We start from the raw sequence: 24,653 nt of genomic DNA on the forward strand, positions 1-24,653 counted from the left end.
AACGTAGAAACCCACCTTACATTCTATAATGCAAAAAAGTAATATTAGGACAATACAATTTAATAAAATAATAAATTATTAAATAATTATAATATAATAAAAATATTTTATCTTCTTAATAAAAAGATTGATAATAGGAAGAATAAGATAACTTGATATTTGAGTATGGTTTGATGGTTGTGTTGAGTGTGATATTTATAGGAAGTGGGGAGGGAGAGACGGGTGATAATCAATGTGGGAGACGGACGATTGAGGAATTAAAGGAAAAACGTGGATCATGATTCGTGCCTTTCGTATGTGTCAGAGTTCATCCATCCGTGCATTTCCTTATGTGGCGCCAGTTCAGACAGAATCCCGCGAAAGCGCGACTGACGATCTACATTTTATTGCCACCTTGTCAAAGGTGATAGATCGATAATATTAAGAGAGAGGGTGCCTGATATGTAATTATTGGGGCTAAGGGTTATATTTCGGTTAAAACGCCAATTATTGCTGTTTTTTTTTCCAATTATTTCTCTTGTACTTCAACGCTAAAACATTACTAATCTTTCACACTATCCTCTCTTATTCTCTGCTACATCTCTGAAGCTGCTCGGAAGCGTCTTCTTCAATGTCTCGGTTCTTTCCCAATCGTTCGAATAAATCTGGGGATTCCGGTTTTCTCCACGGCGTGGTACGTTATCTCCTCATTTTTGAACGTTATTGAACTTTTTTCTATGATTTGTTTCAATTATTTTTTCGATCGAGGTTTCGTTGAAGTTTTAAAAATCACGCTGAAGAATAAGTGATCTGGAGATCATTTCGAAATCTGGAAATCGTCGAGAGAAATGACAACTTGTTTTGCTCGTAAGGTGTTGATTGACGAGAGATGTTAACTTTCGAACGTTATTTCTCTTCGTTTTTCTTGTTTGTGGATCGGAATCTCATTCTTGTTTTGAAGATGACACTGAAAACTTGTGATTTCGTGCCATTTCGAAATCAAATAACTCGACTCGTCGAGAGAAATCACAACTTGCTTTTGCTCGTAAGGTTTTGACTGACGAGAGATTTTAACTTTCGGACGTTATTTCTCTTCGTTTCTCTTATTTTTGGATCGGAATCTCATTGTTTTTTTGAGGACGACGCTGAAAACTTGTGATTTCGATGCCACTTCGAAATCAAATAACTCGTCGAGAGAAATTACAACTTATTTTTGCTCGTAATGTTTTGATTGACGAGAGATTTTAGCTTTCGAACGTTGTTTCTCTTCGTTTTTCTTGTTTGTTGATCTGAATCTCATTCTTCTTTTGAAGATGACATTGAAAGCCTGTGATTTCGATTAGAGGTGCTTAATGAGAGCTTGAGCAGTTCTATTTCGAGTAAGTTAAAATTCAATAAAAGTTTAACTTGGATCGCCTCGAGCTCGTCTCTGGACTTTAACAAATTAAGTCCATCAAATTTGAATTCGACTTTATATGTTGATGGAGGAGTTCGTTAATTTTTTTTTATAATCTTTTACTAATTATCTTAAAAATATATTTTATTAAAAATTACTAATTTATTAATATAGATGATAAACAATTAATCTATTAATATTTTAATAAAAATACTAAATTATTAATTATTATTTTACTACACTTAAAATTAAACTATGATTATTATTTTAATATATTTGTGGATTTTTATTTTAGATTTTAGACTTTAAATCTATTTTATACATTCTTTTGATAATTTTTTTGTTAAATTTATCAATTTATTTATTTATTAAGTTTTATATATAGTATTAATAGATTTTATCTATAATTAAAAAAAATAAGATAAAAATTTTGGTGAGTTTAACGATCTTAACGAGCACGAGTTGAGTAACAAACTTTTTTAACGAGTATGAGTCAAATAAAATTTTGGGTAAATTATAGTAATGGTCACTGAACATTTCAGAAGCTTGCATTTAGGTCCCCCAACATTTAAAACTTGCAATACAGTCCCCCAACATTTATTCCGTTTGCAATATGGTCCTCCAACTTAAACCACAGTTAGAAAATTAGGATAAATTATATAAATGGTCATTGAACTTTTCAGTCACTTGAATTTAGGTCCCCCAACTTTTAAAACTTGCAAAACAATCATTAATTTCATTCTAAACCCCAATTTCCAAAGTAATTCAATTTTATTCTAAACCCTAAATTCCAAAATACTTAAATTAAATTCAATTATGTCAAAGTTATTATTATTTAATTTCATCTTATTTCATGTGATACGTATTTTTTATATAAATATAATAGTATAATTTTTATCTGTTGAAGAAATTTTTTAATTAAAAAAAGTAGTTAGGATATAAAAGAGGTTGAAAATAATTAGAATTTTAAATTTATAAAATGTTATTTTGACGTATAAATAAAAGTGTAAACTACTCGGTTGACAACTTAACTATCTAGCCCTTTTTACTTTTGTCATCGATCTTTTAAATTTATCAATCATACCACATAATTATTTAACTGTTTCAACTAAGCCACTAGTCGTTACCAATTGATAAAAATGATGATGTGACAGTTAAAAGGAATTGACATTATTATACATTCAGTCTTTATTATTTATATAATCAATTTGGTCCTAAATTAAATAAAATTTAATAAATTAATCATTTAATTAGGATCTGACATGTGTTAGCACATGATCATGACACGTGTCATTGGTGACACTTGTTACCACCTAATTATTTATATATGCTATCAATTTGGTCCTAAATTAAATAAATTTTAATAAATTAATCATTTAATCAGGATCTGACATGTGTTAACACATGATCATGATATGTGTTATTGGTGACACATGTCACCTCCTAATTAGAAGAAAATTAAGTTACAAAGAAGTAAAATTTGGGTCTTGGGCAAACTCAAACCTGAGTCACGCAAATAAAAGATATAGGGTGGAGCCACTAAGCTAACACCATCGTTTTTGTTAAGAGATATACAATAATACATATACTAATAGTATGACCAATGCCAGAAAAAAAAGAATATAATGTAAAATGAAAATAATGAGATTTGAACTTCGGCAAAAAATTTGAAAGCAATAAATGATGGGAAAATATTATATTTTTTACAATAAAAAAATATTATATTTGATAAATTGTTTGATAGATTTAATATATTTTTTAAATATTAGTTGATACAATATTTTAAAAGAATAAATTTAAGATTTATATATTTTTAAACTAAATTTAATAATTATATTTTCATATTTATAATTCATGATTATATATATCTTAAGTTGAGTATTTCTAATATAATTAATAATTTTAATTTCTTATTAAAAATAAAATATTCAAAAAATATAAATGATTCATACATTAATATATGAATATATTTTTTATTTATACATCTAAATATAAATATACATTTATATAAATATATTTTTATTCGTTGTGTCTGTGCCTTGAACTCTTTCTTCAAGCCTATATTACCTTAAATTGAAGTATTTTAGAATTTAATTGAAGTATTTTAGAATTTAGGGTTTAGAATAAAATTGAATTACTTTGGAAATTGGGGTTTAGAATGAAATTGATGACTGTTTTGCAAGTTTTAAAAGTTGGGGGACCGAAATTCAAGTGACTGAAAAGTTCAATGACCGTTTATATAATTTATCCTAATTTTCTAACTGTGGTTTAAGTTGGGGGACCATATTGCAAACGGAATAAATGTTGGGAGACTGTATTGCAAGTTTTAAATGTTGGGGGACCTAAATGCAAGTTTCAGAAATGTTCAGTGACCATTACTATACTTTACCCTAAAATTTTAACTAATTTAACGATTAACGAGTTAAGTTGGTTAACAAATTTAACGAATACTATCTAACTCGCCATGGTCTGGCACTTCTAATCGTTGGTATAATGAATATATCTTTTTGTTTACTAATCCATCCAAATATTTCTTTAATCATTGTTCACAATTTTCCCCACATTATTAATCATTTATATATATTTTAAAATGTTCATACAATTTCTTTAATAAAATCTTTTTTATTTATTTACTTGCAAATAATCATCAACTTTCTCGTTCATATAGAGTTGTGGAAAAAATGATTTTACTATATAAGACGTCCATCATATTATTTATTGAATTAGAGTTTTTATTGGTTTGAAGACGTCGTGCACTCCTGGGGTCTTCTCCATTTGCATGAAGACATTGTGTAATCATGGGGTGTTTTCCATTTTTCTAAAGTCTTCATATTTAATTTAAAGAGGCGTAAATTATCTGACGTCTTTAAGTTGATACTGTACAATTCACCTTAAATAGAGAAATAATTCTGGGATTGAATTATAGTGGGAATTTCCCCCACATTATTTACTCATCCATTTTGCAAATAATCTCTAGCATTATCAATTATGAATTGTCTTACGTTTGACTTAATTAATATCGTTGAAGTTATAGCAATAATGACAACGAGTTTACGTGTTCTTAAGCTCACACGTGTATACAATTTTTTAATTTTTGAATCGTTTATGATAATTTAATTTTGTTTAACTCTCAATTTTTTAAAATTTTCATTTTAACTTTTTGGACTTTAATTTTAAACCTCGATTCAGTTCACGTAATTATTGTTTTTAAATTTATAAACCATACATTAAATAAATATTATTATTTTATTTAATTTCCGTTTTTTAATATTTTCTTGAACTCTATATTTGACTCATTTAAGTATTCTATAAATAATTAATCGATTAAGTAAATTATTTCCTATACTTTTAATTTAAATTTTCACTGTTTTATTATCAAATAGATATTTTTTCCCATCCACTTAAATATATTTAAATATAAAAGTTAAATATTTATGCCAAATAAAATTATTTTGGTCAGAAAAAATAGATGCCAATAATTTTTTTTGTTGAAAAGTTTAAATATAAGGTTAAAATATAATTCAAGTCCCTATATTCTTTATATATTTAGAATTTAACCTTCAACATTTTAAATTTTAAAATCCGAGTCCATTTATAAAATTCATTAAATATTTAGGTAAAGTATACAAACGGACTTCGACTATAGAATACTGCTTTGTTAAGCCTCTTAATTATTAAAAGTTACAAAATAGTTTCTCGACTATAGGATGTTACTTTATTGAATCCCTTGAATATTTAAAGTTTTTATAAAATGATTATCTGAGTATTCATTACGTTACAAATTCATCATTTTCCGTTTAAAAAACGATAGTTTGAGCATAATGTAATTTTATTTCTAAGATATGATGGTCGTTTGAGATTTTGAGATTATATTTTATTGTATTTGAGACAACAAATTAATATCCAACTTAGACTGCCATCAGTTTTTAACTGAAAATGAATCATTTAGAACATATTGAATAGTTATGTCATGATTTTGTAACTTTTAATAGTTGATCGATTATTTTGTAACTTTTGATAGTATATAGATTAAACAAAATAATATCTTATAATCGAAGAATTATTTGTATGCTTTACCTTCAAATATTTTTATTAAATTCAAATTCATTTGGAGGGTCAAATTCCAAATCTACTAAGAGTAAACTGCCAAATGCTGGTTTTGACTTCTTAGATCGATGATGCCTATCAAACGTAAGGAATACAACCGTTGTTCTTTGTTTTTATTTGCAGGTGGGTGAAGCCACCTCGGCCCTCAATAAGGTGGCCGGTGATGTGGCTGCCGAGGTTCGTAGTCCTGGATTGGTGGCCTCCCATTCAGGCTTCATCAAGCCTATTTTATCCGACGCCGTTTACGCCGCCCACGGTGTTGCTACTGAGCTCCGGAATGCTGGAACTGTGAGTACTGAGTAGTGCTACTTTCCTTTTTTTGGCATATTATTTCATTTTACTGTTTCTAAACTATGAATACAAGACATGGTAAGAAACAAAGTTTAAGTTTATTTTTAACGTCTCAGATGCTTTATTAAGTGATTGGGTGATGTTTATATCGGGTGGCTGGCCGACCCTTTTTTGTCCTTAACTTTTTAGTAGCCGCTGTGATCTGCTATCGTCTACCATGAAAACTTTGGATTTAAACATGAATTACAGAACTTTTTAGCGCAAAGGTTTGATTAATGAAGAAGAGTATCCTAAGAATGATGATGTCTAGCTAATGAAAAGAGATTCAAGGTTTTATTTTTGCTGGATAGGTAATATGTGATTAACATTGATCATTTTGTTCTTCCAATTGTCTAGCATGTCGCTTCTGAAGCAATCTCGGCTGCCCAAATGTCTCCAGGAGTGGCTGGAGGAGTGTCTCCTCAGGGCCAGCATTCTGAACTGTTGAGCACTGCCTCTGGATTAATAAACCAGGTCTCATCTGATGCCTTCTCGGCTGCTCAAATGTCTCCGGGAGTGTCTCCTCAGGGCCAGCATTCTGGACTGTTGGGCACTGCCTCTGGACTTGTCAAGCAGGTCTCATCCGATGCCATATCGGCTGTCCAAATGTCTCCGGGAGGGTCGCCTCAGGGCCAAATTTCTGGACTGTTGGGCACTGCTTCTGGACTAGTCAAGCAGGTCTCATCCGATGCCATCTCAGCTGCCCAAATGTCTCCGGGAGGGTCTCCTCAGGGCCAGCTTTCTGGAGTGGTTGGCACTGCCTCTGGATTCGTCAAGCAGATCTCATCCGATGCCATCTCGGCTGCTCAAATGTCTCCGGGATTGTCTCCTCAGGGTCAATATTCTGGGCTGCTGGGCACTACCTCTGTTTTCATTAAGCAGGTCTCATCCGATGCCATTTCAGCTGCCCAAATGTCTCCGGGAGGGTCTCCTCAGGGCCAAATTTCTGGAGTGGTTGGCACTGCCTCTGGATTCGTCAAGCAGATCTCATCCGATGCCATCTCGGCTGCTCAAATGTTTCCGGGAGGGTCTCCTCAGGGCCAACTTTCTGGAGTGGTTGGCACTGCCTCTGGATTCGTCAAGCAGATCTCATCCGATGCCATCTCGGCTGCTCAAATGTCTCCGGGATTATCTCCTCAGGGTCAACATTCTGGGCTGCTGGGCACTGCCTCTGGTTTCATTAAGCAGGTCTCATCCGATGCCATTTCGGCTGCCCAAGGTGTGGCTACCGAGGTCCAGCATGCAGGAATGGTGAGTGCTGACTCAAGAATTCTTTTCTTTGCATTTTCTCCGTTTTCCAGTGTTTGAAGATCTGGTATAAACTATGAATTCAAAACAAAATGAGATTAAACATAAAAATTTGAGTATCACAAAGGCTTTATAAAATGATTGGGTGATATTTATACCAGGCTACACTTTTCTTCACTGCTTCTTAATGGGACTGCTAATTTAATCCTATATAAACTGCCTATGGAAAAGTCTTTTTTTCATTTGTCTCTCACAATTCCAACCAGAACAAGAGTAATATATCCTTACTTCAATTTCTTACAGAGCAACAAAATTTCCTCAACTTCTAAAGCCGAGCTGTTTCTATCATGGTTGAAGGAGACTCCAACTTCCTACATTAGATTTTTCTATTGTTGTGTAATCATAAGACTTGTGATATTGAAAAAGCCATTGTGAATGCGTGGTTTCGAAACCATCAACTGTTGTCAAAGTTTGTGCTTGGTTGTGAAACTGTGGTTTTAACAGAAATTACAGAACTTCGTAGCTCCGATATATGGTTAGTAGAGTGTACGCCAAGATAGATAATGTCGAGCAAATGAAAGGATATTCAGGAGGTCTTTGTTCTTACTGCAGGTTGGTGAACCTTTGTCCAATATTGATCGACTTGTCAAGCAGGTCTCATCCGAAGCCATCACGACTGTCCAAAATGTTCCAGGAGTGGCTGCTTCTGTTGGGAGTGGTGGAGTGCTGAACACTGCCTCAGGATTCCTCAAGCAGGTCTCATCTGATGCCATCTCGGCTGCCCAAGGTGTGGCTACTGAGGTCCAGCATGCTGGAGCGGTGAGTACTAGCTCTATAACTGAGTGTGGTTCAGTTGAAAATGCCATTGCAAACTTGGGATTTCAGAGCCTATGAAGAAGTTGCTTTAGTTAGATATTACTTTTTAAACCATTGGAAAAGAGTGTGGTTCAATTGCAAAACTGTGGTTTTATCAGGAATTATATATTCTTTTCGTATCAATTGTTTGATTGACATGAGTATTCTAAGACTGATGATATCGAGAAATTCAGAGGAGATTCAAGATTTCTGTGTGTGTTCTGCAGGTTGGCGAATCTCTGGCTAGGATCGATAATCTTGTCCCTTCAGTCATCAAGCAGGTCTCGTCTGATGCCATCTCGGCCACCCAAAAGGTTGCAGGAGCAGCTGCTGGACTGGCTTCTGATGTTCAGAATGGTGGAGTTTTGAGCACTGCCACTGGACTCATCAAGGATGTGTCATCCCAAGCCATCTCAACTGCCCAAGGTGTGGTAACCGACTTGAAGCATGGTGGAGCGGTGAGCATTGCCTCATGATTTCTTCCATTTGCATTTTCTTTCCTTTCCCATGGCTAAATTATAGTAAAGCTATCATTCTCAACAAAACAAGAAACACTTCTAATTTTCTGAGCATCTCAAAGGCTTTATAAATAGATTGAATGGTATTTATAATTGGTAGTTGGCCTTTCTAATTTCTTTTTTGTTGATTGCAATTTGAAGGTTCAAGAAGAAACTCAGAAGCTGAAATACTTGGCATTTGTGCAAGCAGCCATTGTCCATATGTTTTTCTTGTTCACCGACCTCTTCACTAAACTGAAGCAAAATTCCGGACCCTTGAAGCCTGTTCTTCAGACAGTTGAGACATTAGTTAAAACTGTGATTGGACCGATTTTTTATAAGTTCTTCGATGTCTTTTACGATCTACTCGAATTCGCCGATGACAAGGTAATGCTTTTTTCATTAGATATGGTCTTTTAACAATATATTGTTAACGGGTGGGGAAATTTGTGCTTGACTTGCATACTATGGTTTCATGGAAATTAACTTTTTTGAGCTCAGAATGACTAAGATTCAGTAATTCTTCTTTGTTCTTATTATAGATTGGTGAACTTGTGACTATGATTGATAGTCTTCTCCCTTCAGTCGTCAAGGATGTGTTATCCGAAGACATTTCGGTTGGCCGAAATGCTTTAGGACTGACCGTTGACACGCCTGCTACTGTGGTCCAGACTACACTAGTGCCGAGCACTGCCTCTGGATTCCTCGATCGGATCTCGTCTGGAGCCATCTTGGCTGTTGAAGGTGTGGCTAGTCAGGTCCAGAATTCCGGATTGGTGAGTTCTGCCCCCAAGAAACTCTCCATTATGGGAAATTCGAAGTTCTATTTATCATTTATTCTTTCCTGAAATTGCTTAACCTACATTTTCTATTTGTTGATCCAACTGAAGATTCCCGAACAACTACAAATTCTGAAGTACATGAAATACATCAAATTCTTTATACAACTGCAAGAAGCCGCTCTTCGTTTAGTAAAATTCTACTTTAAAGTTAAGAAGATGTTAGGACCGTTGGAGCCTGTCATCGATGCCATCGAGCGAGTGGTTATCAGCTTGTATCAAAAGTTCTTCGCGAAAATCGTTAAGAGCCTGGTTAGATGGGTTCTCATAAAGTTCTTTGGTGTCCCTGCTGAAGTTTTCGACTTAATCGACAAGGTAATGCCTGTTTCACCATGGTTGTCTCAACTAAATATTGTTCTTCAGACCATTTACGGAAGTTTATGGTTGAGTTGCGAGCAAAACCTCAACTTCGATAGAAATTACGCAGCGTTTTAGCTCGAATGTTCGATGATGTCTATCAAACGAACGGGGATTCAAGAGTTGTTATCCTGTTCTTGTTGCAGGTTGGCGATTTGAATAAGTTTGCCGATTTGAGTAATCTTGGAAATTTGAGCAAGTTTAATGCATTAGAAAAGGTTGGCGATTTGAGTAGGCTTGGTGATTCGAGTAAGATCGATGCACTTGTCCAAAATCTTCCGGGAGTTGGTGGTTTGGCTACCGAGTTGACCGGTGCTGGAGTGCTGAGTACTGCGTCGGGATTCCTCAAACAAGCCTCGTCGAACCCCCTCACAGGCTTCCAAGTTGCGGCCGGTGTCCAGCGCGCCGGAGCGGTAAGCATTGCCTCAAGAATTCATCTTTGCATTTCTTTATTTTCATGCTGCAATGTGATTCGAGCCTTCTCTATTTTCGTTGCAGCTTGATTCCACGACCAAGATCGATGGTCTTATATCACCATTCTTCAAGCAGGCTACATCCGTAGCAACCTCGGTCGGCCAAATCGCTTCGGGAGTCGCCAGTGGCGCCGCTTCTGACGTCCAGCGTACCGGACTGTTTAGTGCCCCTGCAGGATTCATCAAACAGATCTCGTCCGAAGCCATCTCCACCGTCCAAAATGCTTCCGAGGTGGCTCAGGGTCTGGCTACCACCGGAGTAGGCAGCACTGCCACGGGATTCATCACACAGCTCGCGTCCGGACCTATCGCGGTCACACAAAGGTCTCAGGAGGTCCAACAACCAGTAGAGGCGCCTTCATTGGCACAAACCGTCTTCGACATCGTCGAGCCAACGGTCGAAAAATGTGCAGTTTCGGTTTTGCAGAAACTGAACCGAATCCCTCTCTTCCCACAAGTAGCCGCGGTAGCCGTCCCGACAGCTTGCTTTTTCACCGGAGTATACAACGAGGTGGTGGCTACCGGTGCCAAGAAGGGTTACATGGTCGCCTCGTTTTTGCCGTTGGTTCCTACGGAGAAGATTGCCAAGGTGTTCAGTGGAGGGAAATATGATTAGTTTACGTAGAGTGATTAATATGTAATAAGCCTCTCTCTTGTGGGAGATGTAAAACCATATTATATCCCCTATGTCCCCTGTAATAGAGGATCATCGCACTAAAATAAGTTTCATATTAGATTTTAACTAGTTTTAACTGTGCAAGTTGTCTAATTGATAACATCATATCCACTATATCCGTTATATTGATATTATAAGATAATATTACGTCATTATTAAAAAAAACTATAATGTTAGTAATTTTATTTTTATTGTTATAGTGGATAATCAAAACGAAATCAAAATAAAATTTTTAGTATAATTTTAATTAGGGATGGGCACGGGGCGGGTCATGGTTAGTTTTTGGTCGTCCCGGCCCCGACTAAAAAATATATACCTAAACTTTTATCCCGCCTCACCTCAAAGAATTTTAGATTTTTTCATGCCCCGAATTTTAGACTAATACACTAATCATGACTCGACCTAAATATATTATTTTTAAAAATAATTAAAATAATATATTTTATAATAAAATATTTATAATTATTTATTATATTTTAAATGGTTAAATTAATATATTTTATACTAATTTTATATTTTAATAATATAAAAATAAAATTCTTAAAATATTAAATATATATACACGTATATAAATTAATCGAGTTGGATCAGATCAGTGCTTTTTCACCTAAAACCTGACCCTTCTCGCGCCAAAATTTTATACCATATAACCCGACTCGCCCGGTCTCGAGTCCCAAAATTTTAAAAAATGCCCCTATAGGGTTGGGTCAGATCGGAACCTATCGACTTCGGGTATTTGGACAATCCCTAATTTTAAAAAAAATAATTGAGTGATTAAAATTGAACTATGAGAATAGTTGAATAACTAAATAATTAGTTTACCCAAATTATAATTTGAATAGATTCAATTAGGGGTGAGCGTTGGATCGAGACAAATAGAGTAAAGTAAAAAAAAATGGAGTTATTCATGTTGACGAGTCATATTTTACAACTCGAAGTTAATTTGAATTTTTTTCGAGTTGAGTCTAGTTTATAAAATTAGAGTCGAGTCTAAATAATTTTTTGAATTTCTTTTTAAATTTAATTATAAATATTTATAATATTACGATATTATTAGATTTCATTTTAAATGGTTTTTTTATATCCATTTACAATACACATATATTATATATTTATTCATATTTTGTTCATATGTAATATACATATATTGTTGAGTTACTCGACTCAGATTTAAAGATTAATATATTAATTATTAAAAATATCAAATTATTCGATTTAAGTTTTAAATTTTCTTCGAGTCGAGTTTTACTCGCCCTTGGATTTGGTTGTATAAGTCCTTTACCATTTTACTCTGTTAGATCCGACCCGGAAAACTACTTTCAGGTTCCAGATATTGAACTGAAAACGCGGAATTTCTTTTCCCCGCCCCTCGAATTTCCACGTTCCACAACAATTTTTTTGAAGGAAAAGATAATCCAAAGCTTAGGAGGAATTCATGGCGTGTTTCTTACAGGCGCCAATGGCCTACGCAATCGTGTCTTCAGCTTCATCTTCTTCTTCTCGAGCGGTTCGAGTACCGAAGTCTTTGAAGCTCAGTGGCGGAGCTTTGGGTGCCAGAAACGCCGCAAAAATCCACATGCCTCCAATAAGCCCTAAGGACCCATTTCTTTCGAAACTAGCTTCCGTCGCCTCTTCTTCCCCCGAAACGCTTGTTAACAGCTCCGTTAATCCCGATACGCCGCGGTTTCTGGACTTGTTTGATTCTCCCAAACTCATGGCAACTCCAGCTCAAGTATGTTTTGCTATTTGATTTATTTATTTTTGTTAATTTTCATTCGCATGAACTTTGAAAGTTTTGAATTGGAATTATGAATTAATTGAAATTTATATGCATGAACGAATGGGAAATTTGTGCGAATTAATCATTCATTGAAACTATGCGAATGGAAAATTTTCGAGCTCTTGTTTTCAGATATAGTAATAGGTTTTTTTTAAAATATATTTTTGTTGATAAATTTGTATTGAATGAAAATTTTCAAACTAATCATTCATTGAAACTGAATTAGGTGGAAAGATCAGTGTCATACAATGAGCACAGGCCGAAAAGCTCTCCACCGGACTTACCTTCATTGCTTCTTAACGGTAGAATAGTTTACATTGGCATGCCGATTAGTATTCCCGAATTCCGATTTAAAAGGGTGGGTGGGTGGGTGAGGTTTATAAATTGTAAATGTTTTCTGTTGCATATGCTTTATCAAATTAGAAATTATTTTTATAAAAATTGCAAAACTGGGTTGTGGATAACTGGAATTTCATGTTCTTGCAATCTTGTTAAGAGTTTTGAGATAACTATTTCCTGGAAATTCTTGTTCCCGAGGGACAATTTGTATCTATATGTATTAGGATCCTGATTCATGGATCTCTCAGTACGAGAAAGCAAACCAAGAGTATCATTTCCTATATCATACTGTTTTTTATTGTAATTTGTTCAAACAGTTTGATCGTTTCTACCTTTCAGCTTGTGCCTGCAGTGACAGCTTGTAGTTGCAGAACTAATGTATCTTCAATGAATGGAACCGAAGCAACCAATCTATCTTTACATAAACTCTACGGGAACAACTCATGATGATGGTGAAACGGTGAGCTTTGCATATGGTACCTTCAAATTTGATAATGAATGATCGCGTAGCTTCTGGAGATGTTAGACTCTTACCTTGGTTCTCATTTAATAAGTAAAAAAAGTAAGTTGAGTTAAAATTTGGATTTTCACTGTCTTTTGAGTAGATTAAGTGCATGTAAACCTACAAATATGAAACCGTATACAAACCTGAATAGTATCTGAATTGTAAACACTAGCTTCTTCTTCCATGCTGGCGCTTCTTCTTCTTGCCATGCATTATGTTCGCTTCTTCTTGCTATACGTACATTAATTTAAAGCTCTTATAATGCATGTTGGCTTTGGAGACGGTGGGTTTTGCCATCTATGATGCACTTATGCAGTTACAAAATGAGGTGAATTTTCGTTCTTCAAAGATATCAGTATGTCTCATTTTCTATATTTTGATAAGAAAATTTTCTCTGGATGTCTCGAGTTTATGTTACTTTAGTTCAAGAACGAGATTTAATTTTTTCTTTATTCACGGAATTCCTTCAAATCAGACTGTTTTCCTTACAGGGCGGGACTTGATGGAAAATATTTTGCTTGCGCAGGAGTTGGTAAATGGATATGGCAGGAAACATCTTTCGGCTCGATGTGCCCTGAAGGTTGATGACCTCAGGAAAGCATTTGACTCATTGGACTGGAATTTTGTCTTTCAAGTGTTTGAGGTCTTGGGCTTTCCTGCTCGTTTCGTTGGTTGGTTTCGAGCTTGTATTACTTATTCTCGGTTTTCAGTTTGCCTAAATGGGGATCTTGTGGGTTTTTTTTCCAGGGGCGAAAGGTGTTCGACAGGGGGATCCTTTATCCCCACATATTTTCATTATAGTGATGAATGTGTTATCCAGGTTGTTGAATTTGGATGGCGAGTATGGTGTGGTAGAATTTCATCCGAACTGTAAACGGGTGGGGCTTACGCATATCTGTTTTGCTAATGATCTTCTAGTGTTTACTAAAGGTAATGTGGGGGCTGTGTTGGCAGTTAGGAGCGTCATGGATGTGTTTTATAAGTTGTCAGGTCTTTGTATGAATATCTCGAAGAGTGAACTTTTTTTTACTGGGGTGGGGAGCTCAGATTTGCAGAGATTAGCTGAGTGTACGGTTTTTTGTGTTGGGATTGTCCCTGTGCACTATCTAGGGGTTTCTCTTGTCTCTATAAGGCTTTCTTACTCTGATTGTGAGGGTCTTATAGGGAAGATTGCGAGGAGAATTTGTGTTGGCTATCGAACTGATTATCCTTTGCATGGAGGCTTTAGCTTATTCAAGCTGTTGTGTTTAGTATCCAAAACTTTTGGAGTAGCGTGTTCTTGTTTCCTTCTCGAGTTCTGAAGCGGATTCAGTAGTTGTGTAGTGTGTTCCTTTGGAAAGGTTCGGAGGGTTTGGCTAGGGGAGCCCGTGTTAGTTGGGAGCATGTTTGTTTTCCTAAGGGTGATGGTGGTCTAGGGATTAAGAATATGTTTGCTTGGAATAAGACGTGTATGATGAAGTGCTTGTGGCTCCTTCTAACCCAAGCAGGCTCTCTTTGGGTGGCTTTGGTTAAGGAGTATGTTCTGAAGGGGTGCCCGGTTTGGCAGACTCAGCTAAATAGTTGTCATAGTTGGGCATGGAAGAAGATCTGGGGTTTGCGAGATGAATTTGCTCTTATGGATGGCATGAGTGGGAGCTATCATGTTTGGGAGGAGATTCGATGTAAGAGAGATAAGGTCCCATGGGATAGTATTGTCTGGGGGGCTTGTTTATTTCCAAGAATTCGTTCATTTCGTGGTTAGCTCTTCTCGATCGCTTGTCGATGATGGTACGTATGCTCCATTGGGGGTTCATATTGATCCCTCTTGTATTCTTTGTGGTTATGGTTTTGAAAGCAGAGATCATTTATTTGCTGAATGTAGTTTTTCTAGGCATGTTTGGCTTAAAATTTTGTAGGCTTGTCATGTTAATTGGTTTGGGGTTTGTTGGGTTGATATGGTGGATTGGATTATAGCTCATGTTAGGAGTAAATCCTTGCTGAGGACCATTATTCGAATTGCTTGGTGTTGTTATATTTATCATATTTGGTAGGAGAGGAATGGTAGGTTGCATGGGGTTCGGCCTAGGGAAGTTGAAGGTATGATCTCTCAGATTAGGGGTATTGTTATGCTGAGTTGGTAGAGCACAAGGTTTTTAACCTTGAGGTCATGGGATCGAGTCTTACGGAGGGCATTTCATAATTCGGAGGTCTCTTACGGAAGCTGCTCTCAACCTGGTGTTGAGGGTAGCCTACTATCTTACCTCCCCCTTATCCCATACATATGGGAAAAAGGGACAACCATTTTTTTTGTTATGCTGAGTTTAAAAGGATGTGTTCGGGATAACTCATCGTTGCTTGCTGTTGATTGGGAGTTGAGATAGGGTTTGGTTTTCCTTCTTGTTTGTGTGTGTAAATTTTGGTTGGTTTGGTTGGTTTCTTTTGGATGAATAAAGTTTTCAACATTTATCCAAAAAAAAAAGAGAATACTGCATGATGCAAGTAAGGTTGTGTAAGTCCTTTAGATGAGAAATTTGGGATGGTGAAGGCATGTTTTATAAGAGCAAATCTTCCGATATAAGATGATATAGAGCTCGACGTTGAAATAGACCGGAACATACGATGCTCCAACGATAATTACCTCAGGCAGTGGCACAACCCAAACGACCGGTTATATGTTCAACGACGTTGTGATCACGGTTTGCCTTGCTCTGAATGTTTCAAGCTGGATTAGCGTACTTCAAGATGTTCGGAGTTTCCCCGACATTGGTGTCAACAGAACTAACACAAGCTATGCATACAAGAGCATTCCAAAGCAAAAACCTGGGGATCGGCATCAGCACCCGTTCGGTTTACACGTCCCGAGCCGGCAAGGATCACTAAGTGAAGTTCTGCAGATGAGGTTCACTAAGAAGACATAAGCACACACTCACCTTGAAAGGCTATTCGTATCAGTACTCCCCATGGCACAACATAAGGAAACTCGTGACAAGTACGATGCCTTCTCTTCTTTTCTCCGGAATTCTGCCTCGGTCACCCGAGCCAGTTCTTTGGGACCCGTTGTGCTAGAAAGTAATCGACAACCTTTCTCAATCAGAACAACAAAAGACAAAGAAATAGACCAAGCTCCGCTGGAAAAACACACTGCGTTATCCAAGATTGAACTTTGCAATATAAAATAATCAAACTGAACTTGAGATTCCATTTATGAAAAATAAGATGTTCCATCAACAATACTGATCTAAACGAAGAGTGCGTTTGGCATAAGAGAAAATGCTAATCGTGATGGTCTGCAATCTAGGCGTTCAACTATACATCAAGAATCAGATCAGTAGTATTCCAAATACCATCTAAGGGAAGTTGAACCCAAGACAAATTGTTCTTACTTGCCTCGGAAACATTTACGGTAGAGTCGTGACCCCATAGGACGACAACGAGATGTGCTGCAGCCATAAAATCTTGCCGGGATACAACAAATACCAAAATGAAAATTTCAGAGAAAGGTGTGCAGCCAATGATACTAAATATGATATGAAACATGATATAACACTAAAAAATACAAGATAACACATGATCCAAAATGCAAGGCAAAACATGATATCCTGTTTTAGATTCAAGTTTAATAAGTCAATTTATTAGAGCCAATATATATCCAACCTGAGAATTCACCTTCATAAACAGTTACGGAAGACCATGTTTTCCTCGACCACCCGACATGCTGCTGAGCATTGTGCCGTAACAAGAGTCCCCGTTTCGGTTTCAAGAGTTCTACTCTAAATCCAGCAGCTAAAGAACTATGGATGGCATCACCGTTTGTTGGTATAGGACCATTGTCTTCTATCAGTGATGGCATCAATAGATTTAGCTATTCCTGCTTCACAAAGTGTTTCTTCCACGTTAGTACGCATAAATCAACTCGAACTCAAACAACGAGGCCCGAACCATCCTTATCAATATACATATGTTCAAAAATTGATGAAAGACGTGACAGAGAGCACCTTGTTCAACGATAGATACTGCATTATATGTTAAACGATGTTGCAATCACGGTTTACCTTGTTCTGGTTGTTGCAAGCTCAATTAGCATACTTTGACTTGTTCACGGTTTGCTCAGCGTTGGTGTGAGCCGGACTAGCTGCAAGCTATACCATCAAATACATGACACACAATGTTTATGCAAAAACCAGCTAAGGGGAGTTGAATCCAAGTCAAGTTGTTGCCTCAACACATTTACGGTAGAGTGGCGACCCCATAGGACTGGCTACGAGATGTGCTGCAGCCATAAAATCTTATTGTGGGACGCAATGAATACCGAGAAGACGATATCGTATTTGCTCATCGACTTGTTTCCCTCACTGCTGGAGCAGAGAATAACTGTTGTCATAAACCAAACACATCTCTGAAATATCAAAGTTACGGTGTTCCAAAGATTTACTTGCACTCAAGGGTCAAAGATCGAGTCGAAATCTTCATTAGACGCAATGATTTTAGCCGTCCTAAAACGAAATTCGGGATGTTTGTCCGTCTGGTCAACTAGAACAGTCTATTCTTCAAGTTCATCATTGAAGGCACACAATTGACATAGTGAGAAATCACAGCTGCAGAATTAGACCCACCAAAACCATTTAGCTCCGAATGTTTTCCAAGAATAATCACACACAGAGCTCTAAAAATGATAAAGAACGATATTTATTATGATATAAAAAATGACATAACACTAAAAAAAATACAAGATAATGAACATATGCTTCAAAATATAAGGAAAAACATGACAAAATACAAGAAATATTCCATTGCCGGGAATTGAACCCGGGTCTCCTGGGTGAAAGCCAGATATCCTAACCACTGGACGACAATGGATTTGCTACAATGTTGATGGCAACAAATGAAAGAGGTTAACGCCATGACTTTGGATGGAAAATGGCGGGAGGCCACCACTCCAATAGTTGATGGAAGGTGTGCTTGGCAACCTCCTCCAACAGGAAGGTTTAAGTTAAACACGGATGGAATACCCGAATAAGGAAGGCTGTATTAGGGTAGTCGCATGTGGTGGGGTTCTTAGGGACTCCGGTGGTAGATGAATTACGAGTTTCTTTAGATCAATTGGTTGTTGTTCGATGTTTTATGCGAAACTTTAAAAAATATTTGTGGGCTTGATAATCGCATGGATACTTCGATAATAGATATTACCCTTAAAATAGATAATAAGGATTTTCTCTCTCTTACTTCAACGATCAAATATGAATGGTATTTCATCTATGATACCACATATCATTAACTTCCTCAAAAAGAATAGAGATTAACTTTCAGTTAGTCTCTAGGGAGAGAAACAAGATTATAGATGATTTAGCGAAACTTGTATGGAGTTTATCGTTAGATACTCAGATCTATTATGTTTCATCCATTGAGATTGTAGACAGTGACGGAGCCACAACTTAATGAGGGTGAACACTGAAATTCAAATTTTATTCGGTTAATTATTTATTTTATTGATGTTGCCCATCCTAAAATTTATTTATGTTCACCTCATTCAAAAATTTTATATTGTTAACATATATGTGTCTACCTTAAAAAATATTTGTAGATCCATCACTAATTCAATAGACATTGGATAGCTGCTTGGTCGGATAGTAGCTGGATTTCGTATTTCTTTTCATAGTTAAAAAACAATGTTAACTCATTAGCAATGTTTTTATTAACTCGTCAGGTGATCTTAATTGTTAAAGGAAAGATCATTCTTCTTGAATTGCCTGTCCAGCACAGTTGGTAGACTGCAAGGCTCTTAACCTTGTGGTCGTGGGATCGAGTCCCACGGGGAGCAATTCATAATTATGTCGGAGGTCTTCCACGGAAGTTGCTCTCAACCTGGCGTTGGGGGTAGCTTACTATCCTACCTCTCCCTTATCCCATTACATATGGGAATAGGGTCAGTTAATTTAAAGATCATTCTTCTTAAATGTTTTGATTCAAACTATTACCGCTGTCATAAATCTGTGTAAAACTAAAAAAATTACATTGTATAAATGAATCTTAACCCAATATATATAGTAAAAATGTTTAAAAACGTTTTAGTGCCTAAAGAATTTTTCGCTAAAAACAGGTCCTAAAGTTTTCTCAATTATATTTTTAGGTGTCTAATGTTATATATTTTTTTACTTTTTTTAATAATAAAAAACATTATTTTTAAAAAAATAAAATATCTTAATTTAATAAAAAAAACTCAATTTGTTTTACTGAAATTATAAAAAAACAACCTAGAAAACTAAAATTTCTCATTTCAACCCATTACCAACCATCGCCGCCCATCTTCGGCCATCATCTTCATTGTCAAACATTTGGATTTTGATCGGAATTGCACGATGGTTCGAATGGTGGTGGCGTTGTGGCTTATGGAGGTTGAAGTTGACCGGAATTGTTGAAGAACAACGACGATGGCTTAAAATCTAATGAACCATTGAATATTTCTCAACGACAAACGGTGGCAGATTACAACAAAAGGCCAACGGGAGTTTGATCGGAGGTCGACGCCGGTGCTAATGACAGTTGCAGCGACTGACAAGGAGAAGAGGGGAGAAGGAAGGGAGAGGGGGAGGCATGGTGTTGTTTGTTTTTTTAATAATTTTTTTTTTATTTTTTAAATAAATTCTTAAAATTATCAGAACATGACACATGTCACTTAAAAATAGCGGTTAACATCTGGGCACCTAAAAATGTAACGTTGAAGACATTAAACACTTATTTTTGACGAAAAATTCTTTAAATACTAAAATATTTTTCGAGACATATTTTAGAAACTTATTTTTGTATTAAGCTTATTAAAAAATTACTTGTATAAACATATATTCAGAATAAAGTATAAATATATAATTTAAAGAGAAAATAACTTGAGGGACCCAAAATGTCTTATAATATACGATTTTAACCAACTTTTTTTGGATTTGCAAAAATAACCAACGAATTCGCAACACGAAAGCCAATTTCGCAACACAGTTTCCGAATTCACAACTTGAATTTGGATTTCGCAACACGAATTTGCCAAATTCGCAACTCAGTTTTCAAATTCGCAACTCGAATTCGTCAATTTCGCAACTCGAATTCGTCAATTTCGCAACTCAATTTTCAAATTCGTAACTTGAATATGGATTTTGCAACTTGAAAATCGTATTCGGAACTCGAAACTCAAAATTCAAATTCGCTACTCGAAAATCGAATTCAGTTCAAACCCAAGAGAAAGGAAAAACCTCAACATATACGACAGTGCCATATTTCTCGAACAAAGAACGAATGTCTTCGACGGTACAACTCCAAGGCACGTTCTGGGCAATCAATCTAGTTTTTGAAAACTCTTATTCTTCTTTCATTTGTAAATCAGAGTGTTGGGTGGTGGCAGAGAAATGGAGGACGAAACTGGTAAATGGTGTAGCTTTGAAGCGAAGAGTGGTGCTGAGAGGAGAGAATGGATGAATTTGGAATTCGCAAAAATAACCAATCTTCTCTTTTTTCTCTGCAAAATAAACCTAAAACCCACTTCCCCAACATCTCTTCAGCTTGCTTTCGCAACATGAATTTGCCAAATTCGCAGCTCAGTTTTCAAATTCGCAACTCGAATTCGGATTTCACAACTCGAATTCGCCAATTTCGCAACTCGAATTCGCCAATTTCGCAACTCAATTTTCAAATTCGTAACTTGAATATGAATTTCGCAGCTTGAATGTCTTCGACGGTACAACTCCAAGGCACGTTCTGGGCAATCAATCTAGTTTTTGAAAACTCTTCTTCTTTTTCTTTCACTTGTAAATCAGGGTGTTGGGTGGTGGCAGAGAAATGGAAGACGAAGCTGGTAAATGGTGTAGCTTTGAAGTGAAGAGTGGTGCTAAGAGGAGAGAATGGATGAAAAAAGCAAGCGGAAGAGATGTTGGGGAAGTGGGTTTTAGTTTTATTTTTGCGAATTCCAAATTCATGTTATTCGTGATGGGGAAAACGGGTTATTTCCCACATGAACGTAGTTTTAAAATTGACCTAAAATGTCAAGATTAAAACCACCAAAGGTTGCACAGCGGATAAACCTATCAAACTATTGAATATTGAAACACAATGGAAAAGAACCGAATAAAAAACAATAAAGGAGAGAACACACCAAATTTACGAGGTTCGACGAGAATATCGTCTATTCCTCGGGCACAACACCGGATGATAACTTCACTATATCGCCAATATTAAAACAAATGGAATTCTTTGGAATTCCCAAAGTGGGAGAAAGAAGAATACAAGAGGAAGAGAGAACTTGTTTTTGGGATGATATCTAATGGAAATACTTAGGCCTATTTATAGTTGAGTTTCAAGAACAATATGTTCAAAGTTTGACCACCTACTAAAGAATTTTCCAATGTGTACAAGTTAGCCACCAAATATGAAATTCACATGTTCAAAGTTTGACCACCAACCAAGATGAAATTTCCAATAAGTTGGCCACCAACCAAGATGAAATTTCCAACTTGTCAACTTAATTTCTAGACAAATCTAACAATTCGTGTTGCGAATTCGGAAACTGTGTTACAAAATTAGCTTTCGTGTTGCGAATTCATTGAGTTGCAAATTCGTTGGTTATTTTTGCAAATCTAAAATAAATTGATTAAAATCATATATTATAATACATTTTGGGTCCCTCAAGTTATTTTATCTTTTATAAAATTAAATCAAACATTTTAAAATAAATAAATAATTGGAATTTTTAAATAATAATCACCTTAGATAAATTATTCTTTTAAGATTTCTTTTGCTCCAAGATTAGAAGAATATGTATACATATAATAATCTTCGCCTATTTCATCTCTCTTCTTCTGCTGCATTGTGGGCTCTGATTATATCTGTCGATTAAATTCACCGTTTTTTGAAATCCGTCATCAATGGCGACCGCCATGGAAGAAGATTCGAGCTTTGAAGAAGACCAGTTAGCTTCGATGACCATCGAGGACATCATCAGAACTTCTCGTCTTAAAATAACGAGATTCGCATTCAAAAGGTCCTTTCCTTCTCGATTTTCCTGTCTCTATCTCTTTATTTTAGATCTAAGCACTGATTAAACCTAATTACTTCTCTTTTGTACGCAAAATGTTTATCTTTTGAAAGGATTTCGCTATAATTTGTGTGAATTTTCTGGTTTATGGGGATTGAAGGAGGAGATGCAAAGGATAAATCTGGAGTTAGATTCATACAAGGAGAAGATTAAGGAGAATCAAGAAAAGATTAAACTTAACAAGCAATTGCCTTATTTGGTCGGCAACATTGTCGAGGTAAATTTTCTGTAGGCTCTGTTTTCTTAATTCCAAATCTATTTTAATTTCTTTTGAACGGAATGATTCTGTGCATATTGAACTTGAAAGAACATTGGAAGAGAGCCAAATTAGGGATGACAGAGGGTCAGTTTTTTGCATTTATCTGTAATATTCGAATTTGAATCCGAATAACTACTTTCATTTTATATCCATGCTTCAATTATTATTCCCATTGTTTTGTTATAGGGCTTTAGTCCTGGATATTTATTAACCTAAGTTTTCTGAAATAATCATGTATCCTAACCGGAATGAAGCGAATTTAGATAGCATGATGGGATATCCAAATCCACTATCCGCTCAAGTAATGTTGATTTAGATAATGGATATCCGAAGGTGAAATCCACATCCACTGCGGATAATAATTCTAATATTTGAATCAAAATGTTATCCAAATATAAAAAAAATTGGATCCAATAATTGAGAATATCCAAATTTGCTCTATCCATTACCACCCCTAATCACCGAGTACTGAAAGATTGTTTTGGATGTTTCAAATCTTAATTATTGTTTCTGTTAGATATTGGAGATGAATCCTGAAGATGAGGCAGAGGAGGGTGGTGCCAATATCGATCTTGACTCACAGAGGAAGGGTAAGTGTGTTGTGCTAAAAACCTCAACTCGTCAGGTGAGTGTTATAGTTTTCCCATAATGATGTGTTGTCAAAATCAACATTTTCTGAGAATAGGTGAGAACACTTGGTTTTGATCTTGATTTGTTTTGTACTACACAGACCATCTTTCTACCAGTGATTGGACTTGTTGACCCTGATAAGTTGAAACCTGGTGATTTGGTTGGGGTTAATAAAGATAGCTACTTGATATTGGATACGCTGCCATCTGAATATGACTCTCGAGTGAAGGCTATGGAGGTTGATGAGAAACCGACCGAGGACTACAATGACGTTGGTGGTTTGGAAAAGCAGGCAATATTAGAATCTACTGCCTTTCTGATTTCAGTTGATAATTGCTTGCAAATCATACTTTCTTTTTTGTCCCTGATGGGTTTTTTACTTTCACGGAACAGATCCAAGAACTAGTTTAGGCCATTGTATTGCCTACGACTCATAAAGAACGGTTTCAAAAGTTAGGCGTCCGTGTGTGCTCTTATACGGACCTCCTGGAACCGGCAAAACTTTGATGGCTCGTGCTTGTGCGGCACAAACAAATGCCACTTTTCTTAAGCTAGCAGGCCCACAACTGGTTCAAGTAAGAAGCCCTTTTTCTTTTCCGAACTTTCTTCCCTAGATGTTAGTTTCTGTTTAATTTCTAACATACCGCTGTATCCCATGCACATTTTTGGTTATTATAGCTTTAAAAGAAGATTGTTGATAATGTAATGCATGTAGATGTTCATTGGAGATGGAGCAAAACTTGTCCGTGATGCCTTTCAGCTTGCAAAGGAAAAAATCTCCTTGCATCATTTTCATAGATGAAATTGATGCTATCGGTACGAAGCGTTTTGATAGGTAAAGCCATAACTCCTCGTCAAGCAAATCTGTTTCGAAGCCAGTAAAGTCAAACCATTTGTTTTGATCGGTCGGTAACCACCTGCAGCGAAGTGAGTGAGTGAAGAAGCAAAGTCTTATAAGAGTGAGTTGTAGTTCTTGTTTTGAGTGAGAGTGTTCTTGTAATATTTGTTTGAGTTTCAATAAAAGTTGTTTGTGTGAGTGTTTTATTTCCAACACTTACTCCGCCACTGGTTCGCTAACACGTATTTCACTGGCGGCGTTCTTTAGTTTTATTGAAAGCGATAATTGTTTCTGCATAAGTAATTGAATGTTTGTTAAATCAAACCCGCGGAGGAGATTTTAAAATAAAGCGAAAATTTGTTACGAACGGAAAGTTTTTTTTTTTTTTTTAATTCTGGTTTTGTTAATTTATATGTTTATTTCGTTTTAACGACCTACTAATGATCAGGATCTGATGGAGGGAGTGCTGAAACGCTGTAGGAGGAAGCGATGA

At 36.0% G+C, this 24,653-nt stretch overlaps 2 protein-coding genes, 1 non-coding gene and 1 pseudogene across 3 annotated transcripts; 3 read left to right on the forward strand and 1 right to left on the reverse strand.

Moving 5' to 3' along the window:
- Window positions 1-536: 536 nt before the first annotated feature.
- LOC120183944 lies at window positions 537-10,834 on the forward strand. The gene is made up of 10 exons (XM_039188535.1): window positions 537-673; window positions 5,606-5,770; window positions 6,170-7,063; window positions 7,673-7,879; window positions 8,143-8,373; window positions 8,575-8,799; window positions 8,955-9,188; window positions 9,303-9,566; window positions 9,755-10,021; window positions 10,107-10,834. Exons 1-10 carry the CDS (start codon window positions 611-613, stop codon window positions 10,695-10,697), a joined length of 3,141 nt encoding a protein of 1,046 aa, XP_039044466.1. The 5' UTR covers window positions 537-610; the 3' UTR covers window positions 10,698-10,834.
- A 1,264-nt stretch (window positions 10,835-12,098) lies between these two features.
- On the forward strand, window positions 12,099-13,340 carry LOC120183978 (ATP-dependent Clp protease proteolytic subunit-related protein 3, chloroplastic-like). Its single transcript, XM_039188558.1, has 3 exons — window positions 12,099-12,489; window positions 12,764-12,839; window positions 13,229-13,340. The coding sequence occupies exons 1-3, from the start codon at window positions 12,193-12,195 to the stop codon at window positions 13,321-13,323; spliced, it is 468 nt and encodes a 155-aa protein (XP_039044489.1). The 5' UTR covers window positions 12,099-12,192; the 3' UTR covers window positions 13,324-13,340.
- A 4,805-nt stretch (window positions 13,341-18,145) lies between these two features.
- Window positions 18,146-18,217, reverse strand: TRNAE-UUC. The gene has a single exon. It is a non-coding gene; the product is annotated as a tRNA-Glu (tRNA).
- Window positions 18,218-22,249: 4,032 nt separating this feature from the next.
- On the forward strand, window positions 22,250-24,245 carry LOC120183975 (annotated as a pseudogene).
- Window positions 24,246-24,653: the final 408 nt, after the last annotated feature.

The sequence above is a fragment of the Hibiscus syriacus genome, unplaced genomic scaffold (genome assembly GCF_006381635.1).
Source record: "Hibiscus syriacus cultivar Baekdansim isolate YM2019G1 unplaced genomic scaffold, ASM638163v2 tig00112856_pilon, whole genome shotgun sequence".
NCBI lineage: Eukaryota > Viridiplantae > Streptophyta > Magnoliopsida > Malvales > Malvaceae > Hibiscus > Hibiscus syriacus.